Below are 23,399 nucleotides of genomic sequence, written 5' to 3' on the forward strand. Positions count from 1 at the left end.
ATTTGTTACTGGAAGGAACTCTAATAATAAGGCCCTTGGGAATTTTCGGGACTTTAATGCTACATATTTCGTTTTATTTTATATTGTTACTCATGTATTTGTTTACTTGCTCTGCGCGCAGAGGAATAGAAGTTAAACAAAATGTCGAGGACTGGCTTCTGCCCGTCTCAAATATGGCGGCGTGAGCGTCCAACTAGTGACGTCATCGTCCGCACTGGTAAACTAAGGAACAAGGGCTGGATCAGCAGAGCGGCTGTAAGGTGAGGACATACACTGGGCTAAGAGCTGGGGTATAGCTGCCGCCTGTCAGTGGTGTATAGGGGGCACTACAAATCCTAAATAGCTACCTGAAGCCTGACTGGGTCATAACTTTGTCACCCCAGTATATAAAGCTCACACAGGGGCCCCTGACCTGACGTGATAACCAGGCGCTGTAAGACCCCCAGGGTGCAATGGTGGCCGATAATGAGGCGCTGTAAGACCCCCAGGGTGCAGCGGTGGCTGATAATAAGGCTCTGTAAGACCCCAGGGTGCAGTGGTGGCTAAGGGGGCTCTGTAAGACCCCCAGGGTGCAGCGGTGGCTGATAATAAGGCTCTGTAAGACCCCAGGGTGCAGTGGTGGCTGATAATAAGGCGCTGTAAGACCCCCAGGGTGCAATGGTGGCCGATAATGAGGCGCTGTAAGACCCCCAGGGTGCAGCGGTGGCTGATAATAAGGCTCTGTAAGACCCCCAGGGTGCAGCGGTGGCTGATAATGAGGCTCTGTAAGACCCCCAGGGTGCAGCGGTGGCTGATAATAAGGCTCTGTAAGACCCCAGGGTGCAGTGGTGGCTGATAATGAGGCTCTGTAAGACCCCCAGGGTGCAGCGGTGGCTGATAATAAGGCTCTGTAAGACCCCCAGGGTGCAGCGGTGGCTGATAATGAGGCTCTGTAAGACCCCCAGGGTGCAGCGGTGGCTGATAAGGCTCTGTAAGACCCCAGGGTGCAGTGGTGGCTGATAATGAGGCTCTGTAAGACCCCCAGGGTGCAGCGGTGGCTGATAATAAGGCTCTGTAAGACCCCAGGGTGCAGTGGTGGCTAAGGGGGCTCTGTAAGACCCCCAGGGTGCAGCGGTGGCTGATAATAAGGCTCTGTAAGACCCCAGGGTGCAGCGGTGGCTGATAATGAGGCTCTGTAAGACCCCCAGGGTGCAGTGGTGGCTGATAATAAGGCTCTGTAAGACCCCAGGGTGCAGTGGTGGCTGATAATAAGGCTCTGTAAGACCCCCAGGGTGCAGTGGTGGCTGATAATAAGGCTCTGTAAGACCCCAGGGTGCAGTGGTGGCTGATAATAAGGCTCTGTAAGACCCCAGGGTGCAGTGGTGGCTGATAATAAGGCTCTGTAAGACCCCCAGGGTGCAGTGGTGGCTGATAATAAGGCTCTGTAAGACCCCAGGGTGCAGTGGTGGCTGATAATAAGGCTCTGTAAGACCCCAGGGTGCAGTGGTGGCTAAGGGGGCTCTGTAAGACCCCCAGGGTGCAGTGGTAACTGATAATGAGGCTCTATAAAACCCCAGGGTGCAGTGGTGGCTGATAATGACGCTATTGATTGTATTTAAGTTGCTTATAATTAGGGATGGACGGTCCCATGGATGCTCTGGTCCATGATGTTTAGCTAAATTTTAGAAAAATATAAAGAAGTTTGGCTCCCGAGCCCCATTCATCTGAATGGGGTGCCCAAACATCTGGCGGTTCCCATGCTATCATCTGTGTCACATCGTGGGAAATATCGGCCTTGATCGGCGGTACCTTTATCGCAGCCACTTCAATGTACGGTACTTTAATTTGTCTTGTGCTAAATCCTTCTTTTTCCACATATTATACCACAAATCTAATTCTGCAGAGATATCGCCCAACCCATAAAATTCCATGAAAGACTTTACACTTTTTTCCAAATTTTTTGAAGCCATTTTTAGCATGTATGAAGGATGAAGATAGGATACGGCAAAAGCAGGTGTATTTTCGTGTGAGAATCTTAACATTCACGGTATGTGCACACGTTCAGGTTTTTTTGCATTTTTTTCGCAATAAAAACGCATTAGAAAACGCCTACATATGCATCCTATCATTTAGAATGCATTCTGCAATTTTTGTGCACATGATGCTTTTTTTCCGCAAAAAACGCATTGCGGTAAAAAATGCAGCATGTTCATTAATTTTGCGGATTTTCTGCATTTTTCCCGCTATTCTATGCATTTGGGAAAAACGCAAGAAAAAACGCATCAAAAACGCGAGGAAAAAAACGCGAAAAAACGCATGCGAATTTGACAGAAATGTCAGGTTTTTGTCAGGAAAATTTCTGCCAGAAATCCTGACGTGTGCACATACCCTCAAAGATAAAGTTAGGGAGTAAAGATAAGGGATGATCCTCGACAGTCTCCAGTATTCAGCCGCAGTCTCAGATGGTGGATTACTTCTGTGTATTTGCTTTTGGGCAATTCGTGGTACAGATAACTCAACCCCGACTTTCTCCACAATATAATGTGATTTTTTTTTTTTTTTTTATTCTTCAGAAACATGCTCAATTTCTTGTCGATCCTTCTTGATGACATCAAGGATTTCGGCAATATGTTTCCTCACCACAATCACACAATCAAGTCCGTATTTTTACCTTGTAGAACGTTCACAACGAGTTCCAAAATCGCAGAGTATTTTGCAATCATAACTAAACCTACGATGAAAATTGGGTTGGTAACTGCACAGTGCAATTGATAGGCAGATTTTCTTGTGGCATAGTTTCCTTCGACTGATAAATGTTCTAGTGCATTGACGAGTTTATGGAAGCTTTCTGAAAATTTTCTCGTGCTCTTGTATTTGTCAGACCATCTGGTCTCACAGAGTCTTGATAGATTGGGAACCAAATTCCTGCGGGCTGGCGACTCACGAAAGAAGGATATTGTATCCTTAACCGTTGTGTTTCTTATTTCTGGTAGTTTGCTAGCATCATTGACCACAAGATTTAGTTTGTGCAGTGAATGGCAGCTCCGTAATGCATCCCAGCAAAATCAATGGCTTTTGCTGAAATGCGTTCATATACAGCCCCCCATAGGGCTCCCCTATCATATACAGCCCCCCATAGGGCTCCCCTATCATATACAGCCCCCCATAGGGCTCCCCTATCATATACAGCCCCCCATAGGGCTCCCCTATCATATACAGCTCCCCATAGGGCTCCCATATCATATACAGCTCCCCATAGGGCTCCCATATCATATACAGCTCCCCATAGGGCTCCCCTATCATATACAGCCCCCCATAGGGCTCCCCTATCATATACAGCCCCCCATAGGGCTCCCCTATCATATACAGCTCCCCATAGGGCTCCCATATCATATACAGCTCCCCATAGGGCTCCCATATCATATACAGCTCCCCATAGGGCTCCCATATCATATACAGCTCCCCATAGGGCTCCCATATCATATACAGCTCCCCATAGGGCTCCCATATCATATACAGCTCCCCATAGGGCTCCCATATCATATACAGCTCCCCATAGGGCTCCCATATCATATACAGCTCCCCATAGGGCTCCCATATCATATACAGCTCCCCATAGGGCTCCCATATCATATACAGCTCCCCATAGGGCTCCCATATCATATACAGCTCCCCATAGGGCTCCCATATCATATACAGCTCCCCATAGGGCTCCCATATCATATACAGCTCCCCATAGGGCTCCCATATCATATACAGCTCCCCATAGGGCTCCCATATCATATACAGTTAGGTCCATATATATTTGGACAGAGACAACATTTTTCTAATTTTGGTTATAGACATTACCACAATGAATTTTAAACAAAACAATTCAGATGCAGTTGAAGTTCAGACTTTCAGCTTTCATTTGAGGGTATACACATTAAAATTGGATGAAGGGTTTAGGAGTGTCAGCTCCTTAACATGTGCCACCCTGTTTTTAAAGGGATCAAAGGTAATTGGACAGATTCAATAATTTTAAATAAAATGTTAATTTTTTAGTACTTGGTTGAAAACCCTTTGTTGGCAATGACTGCCTGAAGTCTGGAACTCATGGACATCACCAGATGCTGTGTTTCCTCCTTTTTGATGCTCTGCCAGGCCTTCACTGCGGTGGTTTTCAGTTGCTGTTTGTTTGTGGGCCTTTCTGTCTGAAGTTTAGTCTTTAACAAGTGAAATGCATGCTCAATTGGGATGAGATCAGGTGACTGACTTGGCCATTCAAGAATATTCCACTTCTTTGCTTTAACCCCTTACCCCCGGAAGCGCCGGTTAAATGCCGCTGTCAGCATTTGACAGCGGCATTTAACTAGTTAAGTTGAATCGCGATTTCACCCGCCGCTATTGCGGGCACATGTCAGCTGTTCAAAACAGCTGACATGTCCCGGCTTTGAGGTGGGCTCAGTGCCGGAGCCCACATCAAAGCAGGGGATCCGAACTCCGCAGTAATAGTACCCAATCAAGCATGCATTTAATATATAGCAGCCACGTAGTATATAACATTGCCCACGCAGTATATAGCAGCCACGCAGTATATAACAGTGGCCACATAGTAGATAGCATGCAGTATAGAACATAGCCCACGTAGTATATAACACTGCCCACGTAGTATATAACACTGCCTATGTAGTATATAGCAGCCACGCGGTATCTAACACAGCCCACGTAGTATACAGCAGTGTGGGCACCATATCCCTGTTAAAAAAAAATAATTAAAATAAAAAATAGTTATATACTCACCCCTGGGATCCAGTGAAGCTCCGGCGATACGCGTGCGGCTGCCGCCGTCTTCCATTCACAGGATGCATTGCGAAATTACCCATATGACGTAGCGGTCTCGCGAGACCGCTAAGTCTTCTGCGTAATTTCGCAATGCATCGCCGGGAACGGAAGATGGCGGCAGGCGCGAGCGGCTCGGCGGACTACGGAGGGTGAGTATAGCAGGTTTTTTATTTTTTTATTATTTTTAACATTAAATTTTTTTACTATTGATGCCGCATAGGCAGCATCAATAGGAAAAAGTTGGGGACACACAGGGTTAATAGCAGCGGTTACGGAGTGCGTTACCCACGGCATAACGCGGTCCATTACCGCCGGCATTAACCCTGTGTGAGTGGTGACCGGAGGGGAGTATGCGGGCGCCAGGCAGTGACTGCGGGGAGTAAGGAGCGGCCATTTTCTTTCGGACTGTGCCCGTCACTGATTGGTTGTGGCTGTTTTGCCGCAACCAATCAGCGACTTGGATTTCCATGACAGACAGAGGCCGCGACTAGGGATGAGCGACCTTTACTTTTATAGGATCGGGTCGGGTTTCACGAAACCCGACTTTTTCAAGTCGGGTCGAGTGAAATCGGCCGATCCTATAAAAAAGTCGGGGTCGTCCGAAACTCGAAACCCAATGCAGTGCATTGGGTTTCCATGGTTCCCAGGGTCTGAAGGAGCGGAAACTCTCCTTCAGGCCCTGCGATCCATATTTTAGTGTAAAATAAAGAATTAAAATAAAAAATATCGCAATACTTACCCTCTGACGCGCCCTGGTACTAACCGGCAGTCTTCCTTCCTTAGAATCAGCCTTCCAGGACCTGGCGGTGACGTCGCGGCTTGTGATTGGCCGCCCATGTGACCGCTCGCGCGACCAATCAGAAGCCGTGACGTCACCGAAGGTCCTTCAAGCGCTGATTCTTAGGAAGGAAGGCTGTCGGAAGGAAGCAGGGCGCTTCCGAGGGTGAGTATATACCTAATAGGAATATACTCGCCAATCACAAGCCGCGACGTCACCGCGACGTCACCGCCAGGTCCTGGAAGGCTGATTCTAAGGAAGGAAGACTGCTGGTTAGTACCAGGGCGCGTCAGAGGGTAAGTATTGCGATATTTTTTATTTTAATTCTTTATTTTACACTTTAATCTGAATTCCGATACCAATTCCCGATATCTTAAACATATCGGGAATCGGTATCGGAATTCCGATTCCAGATTCAAAAGATCGCCGACTTCATGGCCGACCCCACACTGGGGTCGGGTCGGGTTTCATGAAACCCGACCTTTCCAAAAGTCGGCGACTTTTGAAAAATCTCGACCCGTTTCGCTCAACCCTAGCCGCGACCAATGAGTATCCGTGACAGACAGACAGAAGGACAGACGGAAGTGAACCTTAGACAATTATATAGTAGATATTGCGAACTGCAAGAAAAGACACATGATAAATGGACACATCCAATAATTATTTTATTGACCAACAAGCTACCCTATAAAAAAAATGTCCATTAAACTGACATTGAGACACATGGTCATCACATACTGTGGCCACCGATCCAACACAATTAAAGGGTTATTAGCAAAATCATAATGTTTTCTGCACATATAGACTAAGGCTACGTTCACACGATCCTGATTTTCCTGCGGATTTTTCAGGTCCTTTTTTGGAAAATCCGCAGTGCAAAATCATTGCATTTTGCACTGCGGATTTTCCTGCGTTTTCTTCTGCGGATTCCTCTGCGGGTTTCCAACTGCACTTTCCTATTGGTGCAGTCGGAAACCCGCAGCGGAATCCGCAGAAAGAATTGACATGGTACTTCTTTTTTTCCGCAGCGTTTCCGCGCGGTTTTTCCGGGGAAAATCAGGATCGTTGGCACAGCGGGTTTCGTTTTCCATAGGGTTACATTGTACTGTACCCCACATGGAAAACGGCTGCGGATCCGCAGCGGCAAATCCGCTGCGGATCCGCAGCAAAAACCGCACCGTGTGAACGTAGCCTAAATCTGCTCTGATTTGCAGATTTCACCTTCCATGTCCCCCCATGGTTCTCTGTACCATCTGTTACCACTGGTTCTATCCTCCAGTATTTCTAATGCTATCATCAAGCTTGTTCAGATGCACCTAATGACCCTGTGCAATAAAACATCTGACAGCAGGGTTGGGCACACTTCAGGGATGCTGAAGATCTCACTGATACCAGCTGCCTTTGTACCCAATGACCCTGCCTAATTAATGTGAAACAGATGCACTCATGACCCTGTCTAATAAAACATCCCCCAGTCCCTTATTGCACTGAGAGCCACCTTGTAGCCCAGCTCAGCTATTCTGTGCTCTGATATGCAATGAAGATCCCCATGAACCACCAATTTAATGTGGCCTTTTTAAATAGTAATAAATATTGATCTAATATTCATGGCAGCCAAGACATTCACAGCTATCAATGGTCACCTAATCCATAAAATACAAATTGCCTGTGTTCAGGTTGCTCTATATATCAGGCAAGCAGAAGCAGGGGCCTGCAGCACTGAGAAGAAGCAGGGTGCTTCCAGTGAATGTAATTTACAGTGAATCTGTCAGTAGGATCAACCTTCCTAAGCTTTCTATATGGACATTGTCATAAGAAGTGGAATAAAATGATCCCTTGATATCTGATGTCGTATTTCCGAAAAATCCACATTTTTCTTTATGTAAATTGTCTGTTAAGATCTACAGGCTGGACGCAGATCTGAATGAGAATCTGCCTCCAGAGATTATTGTAAGTGAAAGGAAGCATTGCCAGCGCAAGACATGTAATGACTGACAGTCTGCTCTCCTGATCTACATGTCTCACACTGGTAACAACCCCTTTCAGTTATAATAATCTCTGGAGGCAGATTCTCAGGGAGATCAGTGTCCGGCCCATAGCCTGTAACAGCTCATTTACATATAAGAAAAATGTGGATTTCTCTGGAACAAGACATCAGATTACAGATATAACGGCATTAATTCATTCAGCTTTATATGATGGATATGTCGGCTTAGGAAGCTTGATCCTACTGACTAATGCCCTTTAAGTCTTGTGCACATGGCTGAATTATTGGTCTGAGTGCGATCCTACAAAACCTTGGATGGCTCTCGGAGAAATCTTATTCTATGGGGCCGTGCACGTGTCTGATTTTTTTTCAAGGAAAAATTTGCAGCATGCCCGATTTGGATCTGATTATCGTATTGCACTCGGCCATTCAAGTAACTGAGTCGGTGGAAACCATCAGACTGCACTCGGATTACATGTGAGTGCAGTCTGACTTTCATGGACTGAGAGAATGGAGAAAGTGGAGACATTTTTATTTTCTCCACATCCCAGAGAATCAGATCACACTATGCTCACTCTCTGATTGGCCCTGTGCCCCCAACCTTAAAGAAGGAAGTATAGGACGCTTATCCTGCTGTGTGAAGCTGGATGCATCGAGGAGCAGGAGATAAAAACATAAAGATGTAAGAAATAAACATGTTGGCCTTGTACAGTAATAACAGTATTCATGCGTTATGCTTTGTTTAAAAAATATTGTGATTTGGGAATAACGCTGTCTATTCAATAACCATAATAATTTACAGAATCGCAATGTATCTGTAACAAACGTGTGCTGTACTGTGGCATCTGAGGCTCATCCAACTTCAGAGTCATATCGCAGCATGTTGTGATTTCTTTCACAGACAGATTCTGTCATCTGCACTCCCTCATTCAATAGCATGGGTCACTGAGCTATCTGATAAAAAGTCAGAAAACACTCGTCCAATCTGTACACTCGTGTGCACAAGCCCTTAATATCCCTAAATATTAGAAAGTATAATCAATAAGCCGATATATGAACCCAAAAATACAAAGTGACAAGTGTGAGATGCAACATATCAGCACCATTACAAGTGCATGCAAAGAACTAATCAAAACAATACCCAAGAGAAAAGTACCAAAGGTCAGGAGAGTAGATGGGATGGATACCATGGTGTGTCCTCGCCATGCCCCTCGCCGTGTCCTCGCCGTGTGCTCGCTGTGCTCCTCGCCATGTCCTCTGTGTCCTCATCGTGTCCTCGCTGTGTGCTCGCAGTGCCCCTCTCCGCGTGCTCGCAGTGCCCCTCTCCGCGTGCTCGCAGTGCCCCTCTCCGCGTGCTCGCAGTGCCCCTCTCCGCGTGCTCGCAGTGCCCCTCTCCGCGTGCTCGCAGTGCCCCTCTCCGCGTGCTCGCAGTGCCCCTCTCCGCGTGCTCGCAGTGCCCCTCTCCGCGTGCTCGCAGTGCCCCTTGCCGTGTCTTCGCCGTGCCCCTTGCCGTGTCCTCGCCGTGCCCTTCGGCATCCATTCCTAGCTTTCTTTATACAGTATCATAATCAGATCTTGTACACACATAAGCATCAATCACACGACTTACGGCAGAACACATTAACTCTTTATATGCTTTTCTCTCAGACCCTCAGGCATGGCCGCCTCTTCTTCATCTTCATCAGCCGGTGGTGTGAGTGGCAGCTCCGTTACAGGATCTGGGTTTAGTGTTTCAGATTTGGCGCCACCGAGAAAAGCACTTTTCACTTGTCCAAAAGCAGCCGGGGAGATGCTGGAAGGTAAACTATGCTTGCAAAATATAGTTCTCTGATTGTTTTGTAGGGTTTTAATATGTTTTGTATTAAGTAATGGCACCAACCACTGATATCTTTAGCACAGTACCGATTCCCTGCTCTCCTGAGAGGGCTGTCATTAAAGGGGTATTCCCATCTCCAAGGTCCTATCCCAATATGTAGTAGATGTAATGATAATATAAGCAAATACCTCCAATTAGAAATGTAGTATAGTTCTTCTGATTAGCTACAGGTCCTTCTCAAAAAATTAGCATATAGTGTTAAATTTCATTATTTACCATAATGTAATGATTACAATTAAACTTTCATATATTATAGATTCATTATCCACCAACTGAAATTTGTCAGGTCTTTTATTGTTTTAATACTGATGATTTTGGCATACAACTCCTGATAACCCAAAAAACCTGTCTCAATAAATTAGCATATTTCACCCATCCAATCAAATAAAAGTGTTTTTTAATAACAAACAAAAAAACCAACAAATAATAATGTTCAGTTATGCACTCAATACTTGGTCGGGAATCCTTTGGCAGAAATGACTGCTTCAATGTGGCGTGGCATGGAGGCAATCAGCCTGTGACACTGCTGAGATGTTATGGAGGCCCAGGATGCTTCAATAGCGGCCTTAAGCTCATCCAGAGTGTTGGGTCTTGCGTCTCTCAACTTTCTCTTCACAATATCCCACAGATTCTCTATGGGGTTCAGGTCAGGAGAGTTGGCAGGCCAATTGAGCACAGTAATACCATGGTCAGTAAACCATTTACCAGTGGTTTTGGCACTGTGAGCAGGTGCCAGGTCATGCTGAAAAATGAAATCTTCATCTCCATAAAGCATTTCAGCCGATGGAAGCATGAAGTGCTCCAAAATCTCCTGATAGCTAGCTGCATTGACCCTGCCCTTGATGAAACACTGGACCAACACCAGCAGCTGACATGGCACCCCACACCATCACTGACTGTGGGTACTTGACACTGGACCTCAGGCATTTTGGCATTTCCTTCTCCCCAGTCTTCCTCCAGACTCTGGCACCTTGATTTCCGAATGACATGCAAAATTTGCTTTCATCAGAAAAAAGTACTTGGGACCACTTAGCAACAGTCCAGTGCTGCTTCTCTGTAGCCCAGGTCAGGCGCCTCTGCCGCTGTTTATGGTTCAAAAGTGGCTTTACCTGGGGAATGCGGCACCTGTAGCCCATTTCCTGCACACGCCTGTGCACGGTGGCTCTGGATGTTTCCACACCAGACTCAGTCCACTGCTTCCTCAGGTTCCCCAAGGTCTGGAATCGGTCCTTCGCCACAATCTTCCTCAGGGTCCGGTCTCCTCTTCTCGTTGTACAGCGTTTTCTGCCACATTGTTTCCTTCCAACAGACTTACCATTGAGGTGCCTTGATACAGCACTCTGGGAACAGCCTATTTGTTGAGAAATTTCTTTCTGGGTCTTACCCTCTTGCTTGAGGGTGTCAATGATGGCCTTCTTGACATCTGTCAGGTCGCTAGTCTTACCCATGATGGGGGTTTTGAGTAATGAACCAGGCAGGGAGTTTATAAAAGCCTCAGGTATCTTTTGCATGTGTTTAGAGTTAATTAGTTGATTCAGAAGATTAGGGTAATAGGTCGTTTAGAGAACCTTTTCTTGATATGCTAATTTATTGAGACAGGTTTTTGGGGTTATCAGGAGTTGTATGCCAAAATCATCAGTATTAAAACAATAAAAGACCTGACAAATTTCAGTTGGTGGATAATGAATCTATAATATATGAAAGTTTAATTGTAATCATTACATTATGGTAAATAATGAAATTTAACACTATATGCTAATTTTTTGAGAAGGACCTACCCCTTAGGTAATAGAATTATGGAAACTACAATTATGGAAAACTATATACAACCGGGTTATTGGGAAAACCAGACAGGGTAAGGTAGAGGAAGTAAAACTCTGCAATTGGCCTGTTCACCACTAGAGGGCACTGTTGACTTTCATAGAAATATCTTAGACTCCCTAGGGAAGAGAAGCATTGGCGGCAGATCAGCGGATTCTCTAAACCCTGAACTTTGCTAAATGAGACAGAGGATGTCTCCCTTCATTCATGTTCCTCAGTGTAAACTAAAAATACCAGCTACTCGCGTTCCAGCGATGCCTGTGCTGGGTCTCCCGGAGCTCGCGTAATACTGTTATGCCACGGAAGCACTGCAGCCAATCAGCGGCCACTAATGGGCTGTAGATCTCAAGCTTCCTTTGAACATTGAAAGCTTGTCCTAAGGAAGTGAGAGAGAAGCAGTCCATTAGTGGCCGCTGATTGGCTGCAGTGCTTCCATGGCAGAGACCCAGCACAGAGCTCACTGGAACAGCAGCGGAGCAGGAGGCATCTGGTATCTTTATTTTACACTGCGGAATATAATATTTAAGAAGGGTTTGTCCGAGTCTTGAAAAGCCCTTTTAAGAGTAATTTATTTCCAAATAACATGGAGACGAGCTTTATTTTTCGGGAACAAAGAGCTACAGATACTCGTTCAGTGCATTCAGCATTCTAAAATGTCTGTGGGGTTGAGGAAAATGTAGAAATACCACGATCCTTTGGTGAGGCTCCCACCAGATCTTGATCCCAGTAGACCAATGGGAGTACGGAGGAGCGACGCTTTCCGGCAGGTGACCATCATTTATTTTGTTTCTCACCTCTCTGGGCCACTGCTGGAAGAGTGGTTCCCCACAAAGGACATATTCTTATTCGATGTCATGTAAAGGAGCGAAGCACCCATGTGTTAATGCCTCAGTAGATTGTTGGCTATACACCTTACAAAGCACAGACCACATGTTTTGTCATCATGTGCCGCCTGGTCTCATCTGGCTTCTCTGAATAGATGAGATATGAGAATAGTCAGCACATGACCGCAACAGTGCAAATTAGACGCATGCGGTGATGTGAGCGCTCCCTCGCCCAGGGCATACAGTCTGCAGTCACATAGCCATAACTTTCTGATCATGGGAGCCTCCACTGATCCTGAGAACAAGGATCTGAGGTGCCACATCACAGTGGAGAAATGGCCTTTCATGTGCTCCTCCGCTTCGTTCATTGTCTATGGTACTGGTGGAGGTTGCCGAGTGCTCTACTCTATATTTCCAGTAGTCCTATAGACGATGAATGGAGCAAAGTCGGGGGACACGTGCTACCTGCTCCGTTCTGATGTCAGAGGCACTACTCCATATGCGGTGCGGTCCGGCCTTGTGATACTGCTGGAGGCGAGACTGTTAGTGATTTGTGGGGTGTACTTAGACGGTGCAGGGCAGTCCACTAATTAGCTTTATTATTGGCCTTTAAGCTGGAGCCCTGTGACTGCAGGCGTGATACTAATTACCAAAGTCCCTCATGGATGATAGGAGTGATAGTGGCCACTGATCAGTATATTGCACCGTGCCATCTCCCTCATATAGTTTTGGGTGGTGTTTTTGCATACTGCGGAGTATTTGTTTATAATGTCCTTTTATCTGTAGTTGTAAGGATATTTGATCCAATTTCCTGTGATTTCCTTGTATCTGTAGTACAGTGTATTTGAAGCTTTGTGATTTTCCCTCTTGTCTGCAGATGGCTCAGAGCGATTCCTATGTGAATCTGTGTTCAGTTATCAGGTGGCATCAACCCTGAAGCAGGTAAAACATGGTAAGTAATGAGTGCAAGTCACATCTGTGTTCCGGCAAACAGTACCACATCCTACAGCTGATGCTGAGACTTAGCTACTGAACCATCCCTACACCCTCAGTATGAAATGTGACTCTTCATTTGTCACCCAGTTTGAGATTGGTGCCACGTTTGCTTCATGTCCCCAATGGCTACTGCAATGTGAAGTCCCAGCTCTGTGTCCATCCCAGAGCAGAGAATGGCCCGGGAGGGCAGGTTTAGGCTTTCCACAGTGCCCCCCATGCATCTATAGTGGCCATTGTACACTTGAAGTTCACAGGGCATCGATCTCAGAATGGAGGTGTCACGCACAGTGTAGGAAAGACTAAGTGCAACACGAAGGGATGAGGGGAACAGAGGCCAACACTAGGGAAGGAGGGAGTGGAGACCTCTAGGCAGATCTAAAGTCACTGTCTGCCCTAAACATCCCTGTATAGGTTCTGCACCTATCGCCGAGCAAGAACCTAATCCCTGTCTTACCCTGGTGATAAGCCTTGCTTAGGGAAGGACTGGATGGGCATGTAGCACTAAAGACAGCTGGGGTAGACGAATAAGGGGAGCACTTGTCTTGAGAAGATTCAGAGATGTAACACAGACGTCTTCCAGCAACACCAAAAAGGAAGGTAGTCGACTGCTATAGCTCCAAACCTCAACAGTGGGAAATGGAAATATCACCGGCATCTCCCAGCAGCTGGGAGTCTATAAACACCCAGGTCCAGGTGTGTCAGTTAGAGCTGGAGAAATGTTGCCACTGGGTCAAAGAGTCAGAATGGTTAAGAAGGTGTTGGTAAAGCCAAACGAAGAGACCTTCTACAGCTAGATGCAGTGCGGCTGTCTGCAGCTTCTGACATACCCGTGACAGGAGGACATTAGTTATAGTGACATTCGCACAGTGAAGTTTAAAGGTCGCCTCACCGATCACTGCTGTTTGCTCCAGTTGCGGCCTGCAGATGTACGTGTTGTATTGAGCACAGATGTGTTTAATGTGTACCGGCTCCTGTGTCAGTCAGTATGAGCTGCCATAGCTGTGGCTAGAGCTTATAACTGCTAACCAGGGGTGGTGCCAGATGTTGAATTTCCTCAAATCTGATATTGATGATTCATCCTGAGAATAGGTTATCAGTATTAGATGCCCAAACAACCCATTTAAACTGGCACATGAATTAACCCCCATTCAGTTCACCATCATGTTGAAATAAAGGAATCCATTCATGTTAAAAATGGTATCTGCACTGCCTTCAGGATCTTATAGAGCAGGAGGAGGAGGAGATGATTAAATTGATTTTTGGTGGAAAAGTTTCAATTAAACTTGCATTTTTTTTTTTTCATTTAAATCCCTGGTGCTGGTATACTGTACATAATGGGTCCAGTGGGCGGTCCTACTCAGTGACTGACAGCTATCTTTGCATGCACAGATCTGAGAACACTGTCAGTTACTGAGTATGACCGCCCACAGGACTCGTATACATACCAATTGCATGTACAACACCACCGGTTCAGCAGCACATATTGTAGACATCCCAATCAGCAAGCAGCTCTCCTCTAGTAACATTGTCAAGAGCACTACCCATTTAGGACCCTCATGTAGACCCTCATCTCACCTCACATGATATCTGTCTTTGAAGTAAACCAGCACTGCTACATCCTTTATTAAGTAGATACTGATCAGCATCCACTGTAATGGTGTTACCGATCATTACCTGCTCAGTGAAGGATGTAGCAGGGATGGGTTACTTCAAAGCGCAATAAGACACACGATCTTCTGCTTTCACTGCAATTGGGTGCGGAGGGTTGTGGGATCCCAGTCCCCCAAACTGAAAGTTTGGACCCGACTTTTGCTGTGAAGTTGGATCACTTAGGTGTCCTCTACAGGCAGAATAGGTGGTGTTAAGTAAAATCATCATTTTGTGGTTGCCCATTGTTTCCTTAAATAAAAAAGCAACCACCAAAAAAAAGCTGTAATGTGTGTTTTATTTGAGAAATAACATGATTTTCCCCCCCCCACCTGCACAAGAAGCCTCAGCAGTTTTTCCTTGTGCTTCTCATCTCTATAGAGTTATAGATAGAAGTTGTTATGGGATTCCTCTGTGCAGACAGATTTGTAGACAGATTTGATCAGTTTTTTGGGGGTGAATGACCAGGGCATGAAACAGAGTTTCTGTTGGAAAGAATCAGGTTTCTCTAATAAGATATATTACATAGTTTCTTATATTCACGGTTGATGTATAAAAAAAAAACATAAATGAAAGTGTAGTTACTATTTACCGTATACACTCGAGTTTAAGTCGACCCAAGTATAAGCCGAGGCACCTAATTTTGCCACGAAAAACGTATCGACTTGAGTATAAGCCGGATATGCATTGTCCCTTCATCCCTATCCTGGTATGCATGGCTCCCCTGTCCCTGTATGCATGGCTCACCCGTCCCATCCTTGTATGCATGGCTCTCCTGTCCCTGTATGCATGGCTCCCCTGTCCCTGTATGCATGGCTCACCCGTCCCGTCCTTGTATGCATGGCTCTCCTGTCCTTGTATGCATGGCTCTCCCATCCCGTCCTTGTATGCAAAGCTCTCTCGTCCCGTCCTTGTATGCATGGCTCACCCGTCCCGTCCTTGTATGCATGGCTCACCCGTCCCGTCCTTGTATGCATGGCTCTCCTGTCCTTGTATGCATGGCTCTCCTGTCCTTGTATGCATGGCTCTCCTGTCCTTGTATGCATGGCTCTCCTGTCCTTGTATGCATAGCTCTCCTGTCCTTGTATGCACGGCTTTCCCGTCCCGTCCTTGTATGCACGGCTCCCCCGTCCCGTCCTTGTATGCACGGCTCCCCCGTCCCGTCCTTGTATGCACGGCTCCCCCGTCCCGTCCTTGTATGCACGGCTCCCTCGTCCCGTCCTTGTATGCACGGCTCCCCCGTCCCATCCTTGTATGCACGGCTCCCCGTCCCGTCCTTGTATTCATGGCTTCACTTTCCCCGTGCTTGTATGCACGGCTCCCCCGTCACGTCCTTGTATGCATGGCTCCCCCGTTCCGTCCTTGTATGCATGGCTCCCCCGTTCCGTCCTTGTATGCATGGCTTCCCCCCCCGTCCCGTCCTTGTATGCATGGCTACCCCTTCGCTGTCCTTGCATGCATGGCTTCCCCTTCCCCGTCCTTGTATTCATGGCTTCCCCTTCCCCGTCCTTGTATTCATGGCTTCCCCTTCCCCGTCCTTGTATTCATGGCTTCCCCGACCCGACCTTGTATGCATGGCTCCTTACCCCCTACCCTTGTATACATGGTTCCTATAAAAAATAAAAAAAACACATCCTTCTTAACTTCCCTGCGCGCCTTCGCTGGGTCTCGTTCCGGCGCCAGCAGCTCTTCCGGCCGAACGATCATGTGTCCCCGCTCATTAAGGTAATGAATATTCACTCCACGCCTACGGGAGTGGAGAGGGGTGAATATTCATTACCATAATGAGCCGAACCATCTGATCGCTCTGCGGGAAGAGCTGCTGGCACCGGAACAAGATGCAGTGCAGGAAAGGCAAGTAGGATGTGTGCTGGAAGCTGGCGACTGTAACTGTGTGTGCAATAAGAGAAATGAATATCCACTGCCAGCGCAGTGAATGTTCTTTTCTCTTTAGCAGCAGGCACTCGCTTTAGCCGCAGCCGCCGGCTCCTGTCTCTGTGACACACTGCTCCCCCACCGTCTTTCTGGAACAATTACTCGCATGTTAGACTTCTTTCACACTTCCATCTTCCAAATCTGCACATGATCTGTCAAGACGTTGAAATGACGGATCCTGTGCAGATTGTGGAAAACGTGTGCACTGGGCCCGTCGAGCCTATGTGCACCTGTTGTGTATGCGTCTTCACAGCAGTTTTCTGCTGTGAAAATGCATACACAACACAAACCAGGTTAAAAGAATAAAAAATCGCAGTATTTTCACTTACCGGCGTTCCTGCGCAGCGATGCTTCCAGCAGCTAGCGTTCCTAGTAATACATTGCAAAATCTCACGAGAAGTCGTGGTCTTTTTTAATTTTTACTGTAATTTTTAATGTATTACTAGGAAGTAACGCTAGCTGCCGGGAACATCGGTGACGCTGTGCGGGAACGTCGGTAGGTGAGAATATTGCGATTTTTTTTTTTTGATTTTTTTTTTTTTTACATCATGTCTTGTTACTATTGATGCTGCATAGGCAGCATCAATAGTAAAAAGAGAAAGAGCGAAAGAGAATTTCCCTGATGGGAAATTCTTCCACGCATGCTCTCTTTGAAAAGGCGGGACCCGTCGCTGGATTCCTGCTTTTCACAGGCAGCGACGCATCCTGCGCCCATAGGCTTCCATTGTAGCCAGTGACTGGCAGTGCAGGATGCGTCGCTGACCGATTTTCCGACGTGCAGAAAAAAAGTTCCTCTGAGCATTTTCTCTGCCCAACGGACCGTTTTTTTTATGCAGGATCCAGTGAAAGACGGATGAAACGGATGGCCATCCGTCGCTAATACAAGCCTATGAGAAAATGCAGGATCCTGCATTCTGAAAAAACTACAGATTGTGACGGGAGCTGAAAGAAGGAAGTGTGAATGAGGCCTAAGCTGAAGGGGGCGTTTTCAGCACAAACAAATATGCTGAAAAACTCTGCTTATACACGAGTATATACGGTAAATGCTTTCTGACAAATGCACTAGAAGTATATAGCTTATTGCTGGGTACTCCAGTAAGGAGAACTAATAAGTGACACATTTTAGGAAGGACAATCCATTTAACTCTTCCCCTGTATAATTTTAGCCGTAGATCTCCACTTTTATAATATCTATTCGGTTAGAAGCGTGTAACTGGGCATGTGCAGACACGTCTCCACTAATGAAGAGAACTGCATTTAACTTGTTTTCTGGCTTGCTGGGGGCCGCAGCTCTCCCACCCCCCACAATCACACTTTTATGGAATATGAATCCATTAGATAAGTATTCTAACCTCTGCTCTGAATCTGTGATAACTTGTAGTTAGTTGGGGGGCTGGGACCCCTACTAATGACTAGAAGGGTTGTGTCTCTAATGGCCATCTTCTTGTGCATGTAGGCCTCCTCAGAGAGCAGCCACCTCTCTGGTCTGCTGAGGGTACATATATCACTGCTAGAGACCATGAGCTGACATATCCCTGGTTACAAAAGGAGAGACGGAAATCAATTCTAGTTATTCTACTCCTTATATTTTTTTTTTCTTCCCTTGAGGGCAGTCATTTTAACACCTATCCCTGATGGCGACAATTAGATGGGAGTAGAGAAGACCTCGTCTCCCGACATTCACTTGTAGAGCTTTGTTCTTTGATTCCTGGGGCTATAAGGATGTTGTGCATTTACAGGGCTCCGTTTTCTGTAACCTCTGATCAGAGTAAGGCGACTCCCACCATAGTTATCACCAGAAGATGGATGTTTTCACCATTATCTATCTACAGATAGTACTTTGTAGGGGTTTTTTATGTTGTGTCTTTTCTGCTGCTGCCATACCTTGATTTACTGATCACAGGTAGACTCTCTGATGACAGGTGGTACCTATTCACTATAGATGATGCATGCAATGTACAGGAGCTGAGACTTACACATATTACCTCGGCAGTTTATAGGTGGATCGTATTGCCAGAGATACAACTTTTAATGAGATTTTGAGCTTAAAATCTGCAATGCAGAGAGATTCTAGTATTTGCATTAAAATCAGCATGGTGAGATATGGGGGCAAATCTATTAAACTCTCATTTTTAGACAGTGTAAACTTAAATTTGGTGCAAGACTGTTTATTTTATCAGTGACTAGTGTTGTGTGATACATTTGGCTCTTTAGACTGTCCAGTCTACAATTACACCACCTACTGTGTTTCTACGAAAATAAGACCGGGTCTTATAATATTTTTTGCTCCGAAAGATTCCTTAGGGCTTACTTTTTATTTATTTTTTCCCATGAACAACAATCCACATATATTCTTGAATAGAAAACATTTATTCAAGTATAATCATGTCATCACACATGGCACGTACACGTGTACACGCGCACACTGCACGTACACGTGTACACGCGCACACTGCACGTACACGTGTACACGCGCACACTGCACGTACACGTGTACACGCGCACACTGCACGTACACGTGTACACGCGCACACTGCATGTACGGCGCATACCAGCCCATCTCTTCAGTTGCTGTACACTCCTGCAGTTAAAGGACCTTTGGTTAGATCTTGGTCACAAAAGCAGTCTTAACCTCAGATAGAAATGCTAAAGGCCCCTAAGAGAGTGGGGTTTCTGAGAAATTGCCCAGTTTCCCTCCCTAACTCCGGCCATGCATACCTCTGTAGTTCCTCTAGACCGAGATGTCACCAAAGGTTCTCAAGCAATTTTAACCTCAGGATAAAAATGCTGGGGGCCCCTAAGGCCGGGATCACACATACGCGAGATACGGCTCCATACGGCTCCATGTGTTGCTGTGCGGCTGCATGCTCCGCACCGGAGTCCAGAGCTGGGTTTTCACCTGCGAGACTCGACCGTATCTCACGTATGTGTGATCCCGGCCTAAGAGTGGGGGCCCTGGGCAATTGACTGGTTTGCTCACCCAGCATCACCCACCCACAAAAGGAAAACGCACCAGTCCTGACTGTAACTAGGGCTTATTTTTAGGGTAGGCCTTTTATTTCTCGTATACTCCAAAAATTCTGTAAAATCATGCTATGGCTTATTTTAGAGATAGATCTTATCTTTGGGGAAGCACTGTACTACCGTAATTGTTATTGCGCCAAAAATTTGAGCCAAAATGTTTTTGCAAATCTAAAATAGAGTTGTCTATATTTTGCAATTTTATTTTTTTATCATAATTCTGGCGTGGGAGTTTTGATGAATCAAGCCCTTTACTTTTATTTTTGACACATTTTATGCAAAGTTAACAGTAATTTACAGCTAGGCCATTCATATTGGAAGGTTCTACAAACTATCCACCTTCTTAATGATATCTGCTCTTGACCGGAGTCAAATGTCACATGCGTTCCCACTGTCTCCTCTGAAGAGTCCATGTAGACCCTTCTAACTTTTTTTAATTGCTCAGTTTGTCCCCAGCTTATGAACATCTTGTTCACGTCACTACGTGTACACAGATAAGATGTTTCCATGGACGGCTGTGATTGCTGACAATCCTCCGCAGGGATGACCTGAAGTCCTAGAGCAACCTTGAGAGACAGAATATGATCCTGTTCTAATTGCAGTAACATTTGTTTAGGTCTAATCTTTTCAGATCAACAAGTGTCCCGAATGGAGAAGTTGGCTGGATTAGTGGAGGAACTGGAGGCCGATGAGTGGAGATACACACCAATCGAACAGCTCCTGGGCTTTACACCTTCTTCAGGGGGAAAGTGACCTACAGACCACGGTCACCCAAGTTTGAATTGTCGGACAAGATAAACTCTATGGTTTTTGGATGCAGCATTACTAAAAGGGCTTAATATTATGTATCATGTGTCCAGTTGTTCTTGAAAACAGTAATATATTACATTGCAGCCTTTTGGAAACTGTAGAGTCTAGAAATAGACACTTGTTGAACACTTCCACGATTTGTACCTAAGGCTACTTTCACACTAGCGTTTTCTGCAATCCGTCACAATGCGTCGTTTTGCTGAAAAAACGCATCCTGCAAAAGTGCTTGCAGGAAGCGTTTTTTCCCCATAGACTTGTATTGGCGACAGATTGCCACACGTCGCATCCGTCGAGCGACGGATGCGTCGTGCTTCTGCGGACCGTCGGGAGCAAAAAACGCTACATGTAACGTTTTTTGCTCCTGACGGACCGCTTTTTCCGACCGCGCATGCGCGGCCGGAACTCCGCCCCACTTCCCCGCACCTTACAATGGGGCAGCGGATGCGCCGGAGAAATGCATCCGCTGCCTCCATTGTGCAATGCGCTAAACGTTAGCGTCGGAATCTCTCCCCGACGCATTGCGACGGGGAGATTCCAACGCTAGTGTGAAAATAGCCTAAACTGTGAAGGAACAGGGAAGTATGTTTACAGATTTCAATACATTAACAACCTATTTTTTATGTGCAATATAGTGCTGCATTTTTGCTTGTTTTTTATTTTTACGTTATTTTCTAAAATTAAAATGAGTAATGGATAACTTTTTTTTCTGTCTTTATTATGAGTAACATTTGGAAAAATCTAATGTTAGTAGGAAAAAACTAAACTAATTAGAAAGCCGGTGACCAAGCATAGCGGTATTTATTGACTTCATTAACGTGTGATGATAACTTTAATTATACATGATTCTTAATACCATTAATGCTGTAGATGTTTTTTTTCATCGACTTTCCAAAACTCTCATCTACACCAATAGTTTGTGACTTTCACCTATTAGGCTTAACCGTTTTTATTAAGAGAAAAATATGTTGTAATATAAAGTGCTCAGCGTAAATGAGTACATCCCCTTTTGAAAAGTGAGATTTGAATCCGTATCGAACATTGAATCCGTATCGAACATGTTTTAAACCAATAATCTGACAGTAAGGTTAATATAACTTTCTTTACAAAATGTTCAGTTTCACGCAAATTAGTTGATTAAAAAATGAATACACCCCACATAAAAAACTATTGCACCTAGTATTTTGGATGTCCTGCATGATTTTTAAGGTAAGCACAAAGTCTTCTAGGCATAATATGAACAAGTTGGTGACATATTCCAACCTCTATCTTTTTCCATTCTTCAAGAACGACCTCTTTTAGAGCCTGGATGCTGGCTGGAGAGTGATGCTCATCTTGTCTCTTCAGAATTTGCCATAGGTGTCTGGGTTCATATCAGAAGACATACTTGGCCACTAAATCACTTTCACCCTGTTCTTCTGAAATGCAACAAATAGCAACCCAATCAATTGTGGCTTATGCCAATAAGCTCCCAGTACAGTTACTGTGCTGAGGTTAATGCCACAAAAGGTTTGGACTCTGGAGCTATGGGGTCAACAGAACATTGGTGACTTTTTTGAACTATGCTCCTTAGCACTTGATGACTGCATGCTGTAACGTTACATGGTCTCCTCTTTATGGACGATTTGCTGTGGTCCCTAAACTCTTCTACTTTTCCATAATAACACAGTTGATCATGGAAAATTTCGGAGGGATTAGGGAAGGAATTTCATAAACTGACGACATGTAATGGTGGCTCCTATTCCAGGACCAGGATCTAATACAGGGAGCTGTTTAGAACAAGACATCCTTTCACAAATCTTTGTAAAGGTAGACTGCATGGCAAGGGGCTGGATATTATACACCTGTGGTATTCGGACTTAATGACAAAACAGAATTCAGTATTTAAGACCTAAGTCCCAATACCTTTGTCAATCTGAACGTTCATGTATGTGGTGTAGTCGGGAGAAATCACGGTTTAGCTCATCGGTATCTAATGTGTATGGCCAACTTAACAAAATAAACATTAAGAAGAAAACATCATTAGTTTTCTGCAGAAATCATGGAGGAAATGTTTGAAATTCATAACACAGTGCTAGACTTCCATACTTAAATAGGAAAAGTAATTTTATCAAGTTGTCCATAAATCATTAGTACAGGGGAATATTAAAAACTTTTGTAATATATTGTATGGACCCGTGGAAGCGCACAAGCGCGAAACGATCGTAGTCCTGTTCTTTCTCCCCGCACCGCTGATCTCTCCCAGCCGCCTCTCCTTACTATGTCCGTTGTTACGTTATGATGAATAAAGGACTTTGATTCGCAATCTACCTGGGTGAGTGCCGCATTTTCCTTTTTCTCCTTGGATATTTGTAATATATTTTGTCAGGGAAATCTACTTCCTTCCCTACTTATTAGACACTTCCTTCTCCCTGCCTCGTGAACTTTTCATCCACACTGAAAACGCAGCTCAGACATAAGAGACTTCTGGTTCACTGTGGTGCCATGTGTCAATGCTCATACACTATGGAATGAGGAGCAGAGTGAGGGAATGGGCAGAGCGAGACCATGAAAGGTTGTGTTAACCGTTCTATCAAGTCATTATCCTCAGACTAGAGATGGATTCACATCTACACTGATCAATACCGCTGTTTAATTTCCTCCATGCTGCTGCTGCTTTCTGTGCACTAAAAAAGTGAAGAACAAGTTTTATGCTGACCAGAAATAGTGTTATTCCTCATGTATACACACGACAGCTTATTCTGAAGAGCGTCCTGAAAGTAAAGTTACCCTTTAAGTTGGCCATTCATACAGGTTAGTTGCCAGGTAAACGCTCATTCTAGAGAGCGCTATTTTCCCTGAGCTCACCATGCATTCTTATAGCTAGTAAATGTTTATCCAATAAAGAAACAGCAGATAAACCAT

At 45.3% G+C, this 23,399-nt stretch overlaps 1 protein-coding gene across 2 annotated transcripts; it reads left to right on the forward strand.

The window, feature by feature from the left end:
* Window positions 1-4: 4 nt before the first annotated feature.
* ANAPC16 (anaphase promoting complex subunit 16) lies at window positions 5-22,804 on the forward strand. Of its 2 annotated transcripts, none has more exons than XM_069753321.1 (4): window positions 5-260; window positions 9,216-9,367; window positions 12,967-13,041; window positions 20,320-22,804. In XM_069753321.1, the coding sequence occupies exons 1-4, from the start codon at window positions 142-144 to the stop codon at window positions 20,439-20,441; spliced, it is 468 nt and encodes a 155-aa protein (XP_069609422.1). In that variant the 5' UTR covers window positions 5-141; the 3' UTR covers window positions 20,442-22,804. The 2 variants fall into 2 exon arrangements, with proteins under 2 accessions (XP_069609422.1, XP_069609421.1); XM_069753320.1 differs by having other exon boundaries at window positions 111-260; window positions 20,305-22,804.
* Window positions 22,805-23,399: the final 595 nt, after the last annotated feature.

Source organism: Ranitomeya imitator, chromosome 2 (assembly GCF_032444005.1).
Source record: "Ranitomeya imitator isolate aRanImi1 chromosome 2, aRanImi1.pri, whole genome shotgun sequence".
In the NCBI taxonomy this organism is placed as follows: domain Eukaryota; kingdom Metazoa; phylum Chordata; class Amphibia; order Anura; family Dendrobatidae; genus Ranitomeya; species Ranitomeya imitator.

Excerpts from the sequence above, each read along its gene's own strand:
- ANAPC16 (XM_069753320.1), top strand. The coding sequence starts at position 142 with ATGTCGAGGACTGGCTTCTGCCCGTCTCAAATATGGCGGCGTGAGCGT. Across the intron at positions 9,368-12,966 it reads AGCCGGGGAGATGCTGGAAG|ATGGCTCAGAGCGATTCCTA; the intron begins GTAAACTATGCT and ends TCTTGTCTGCAG. Across the intron at positions 13,042-20,304 it reads CCTGAAGCAGGTAAAACATG|GTCTAATCTTTTCAGATCAA; the intron begins GTAAGTAATGAG and ends ACATTTGTTTAG.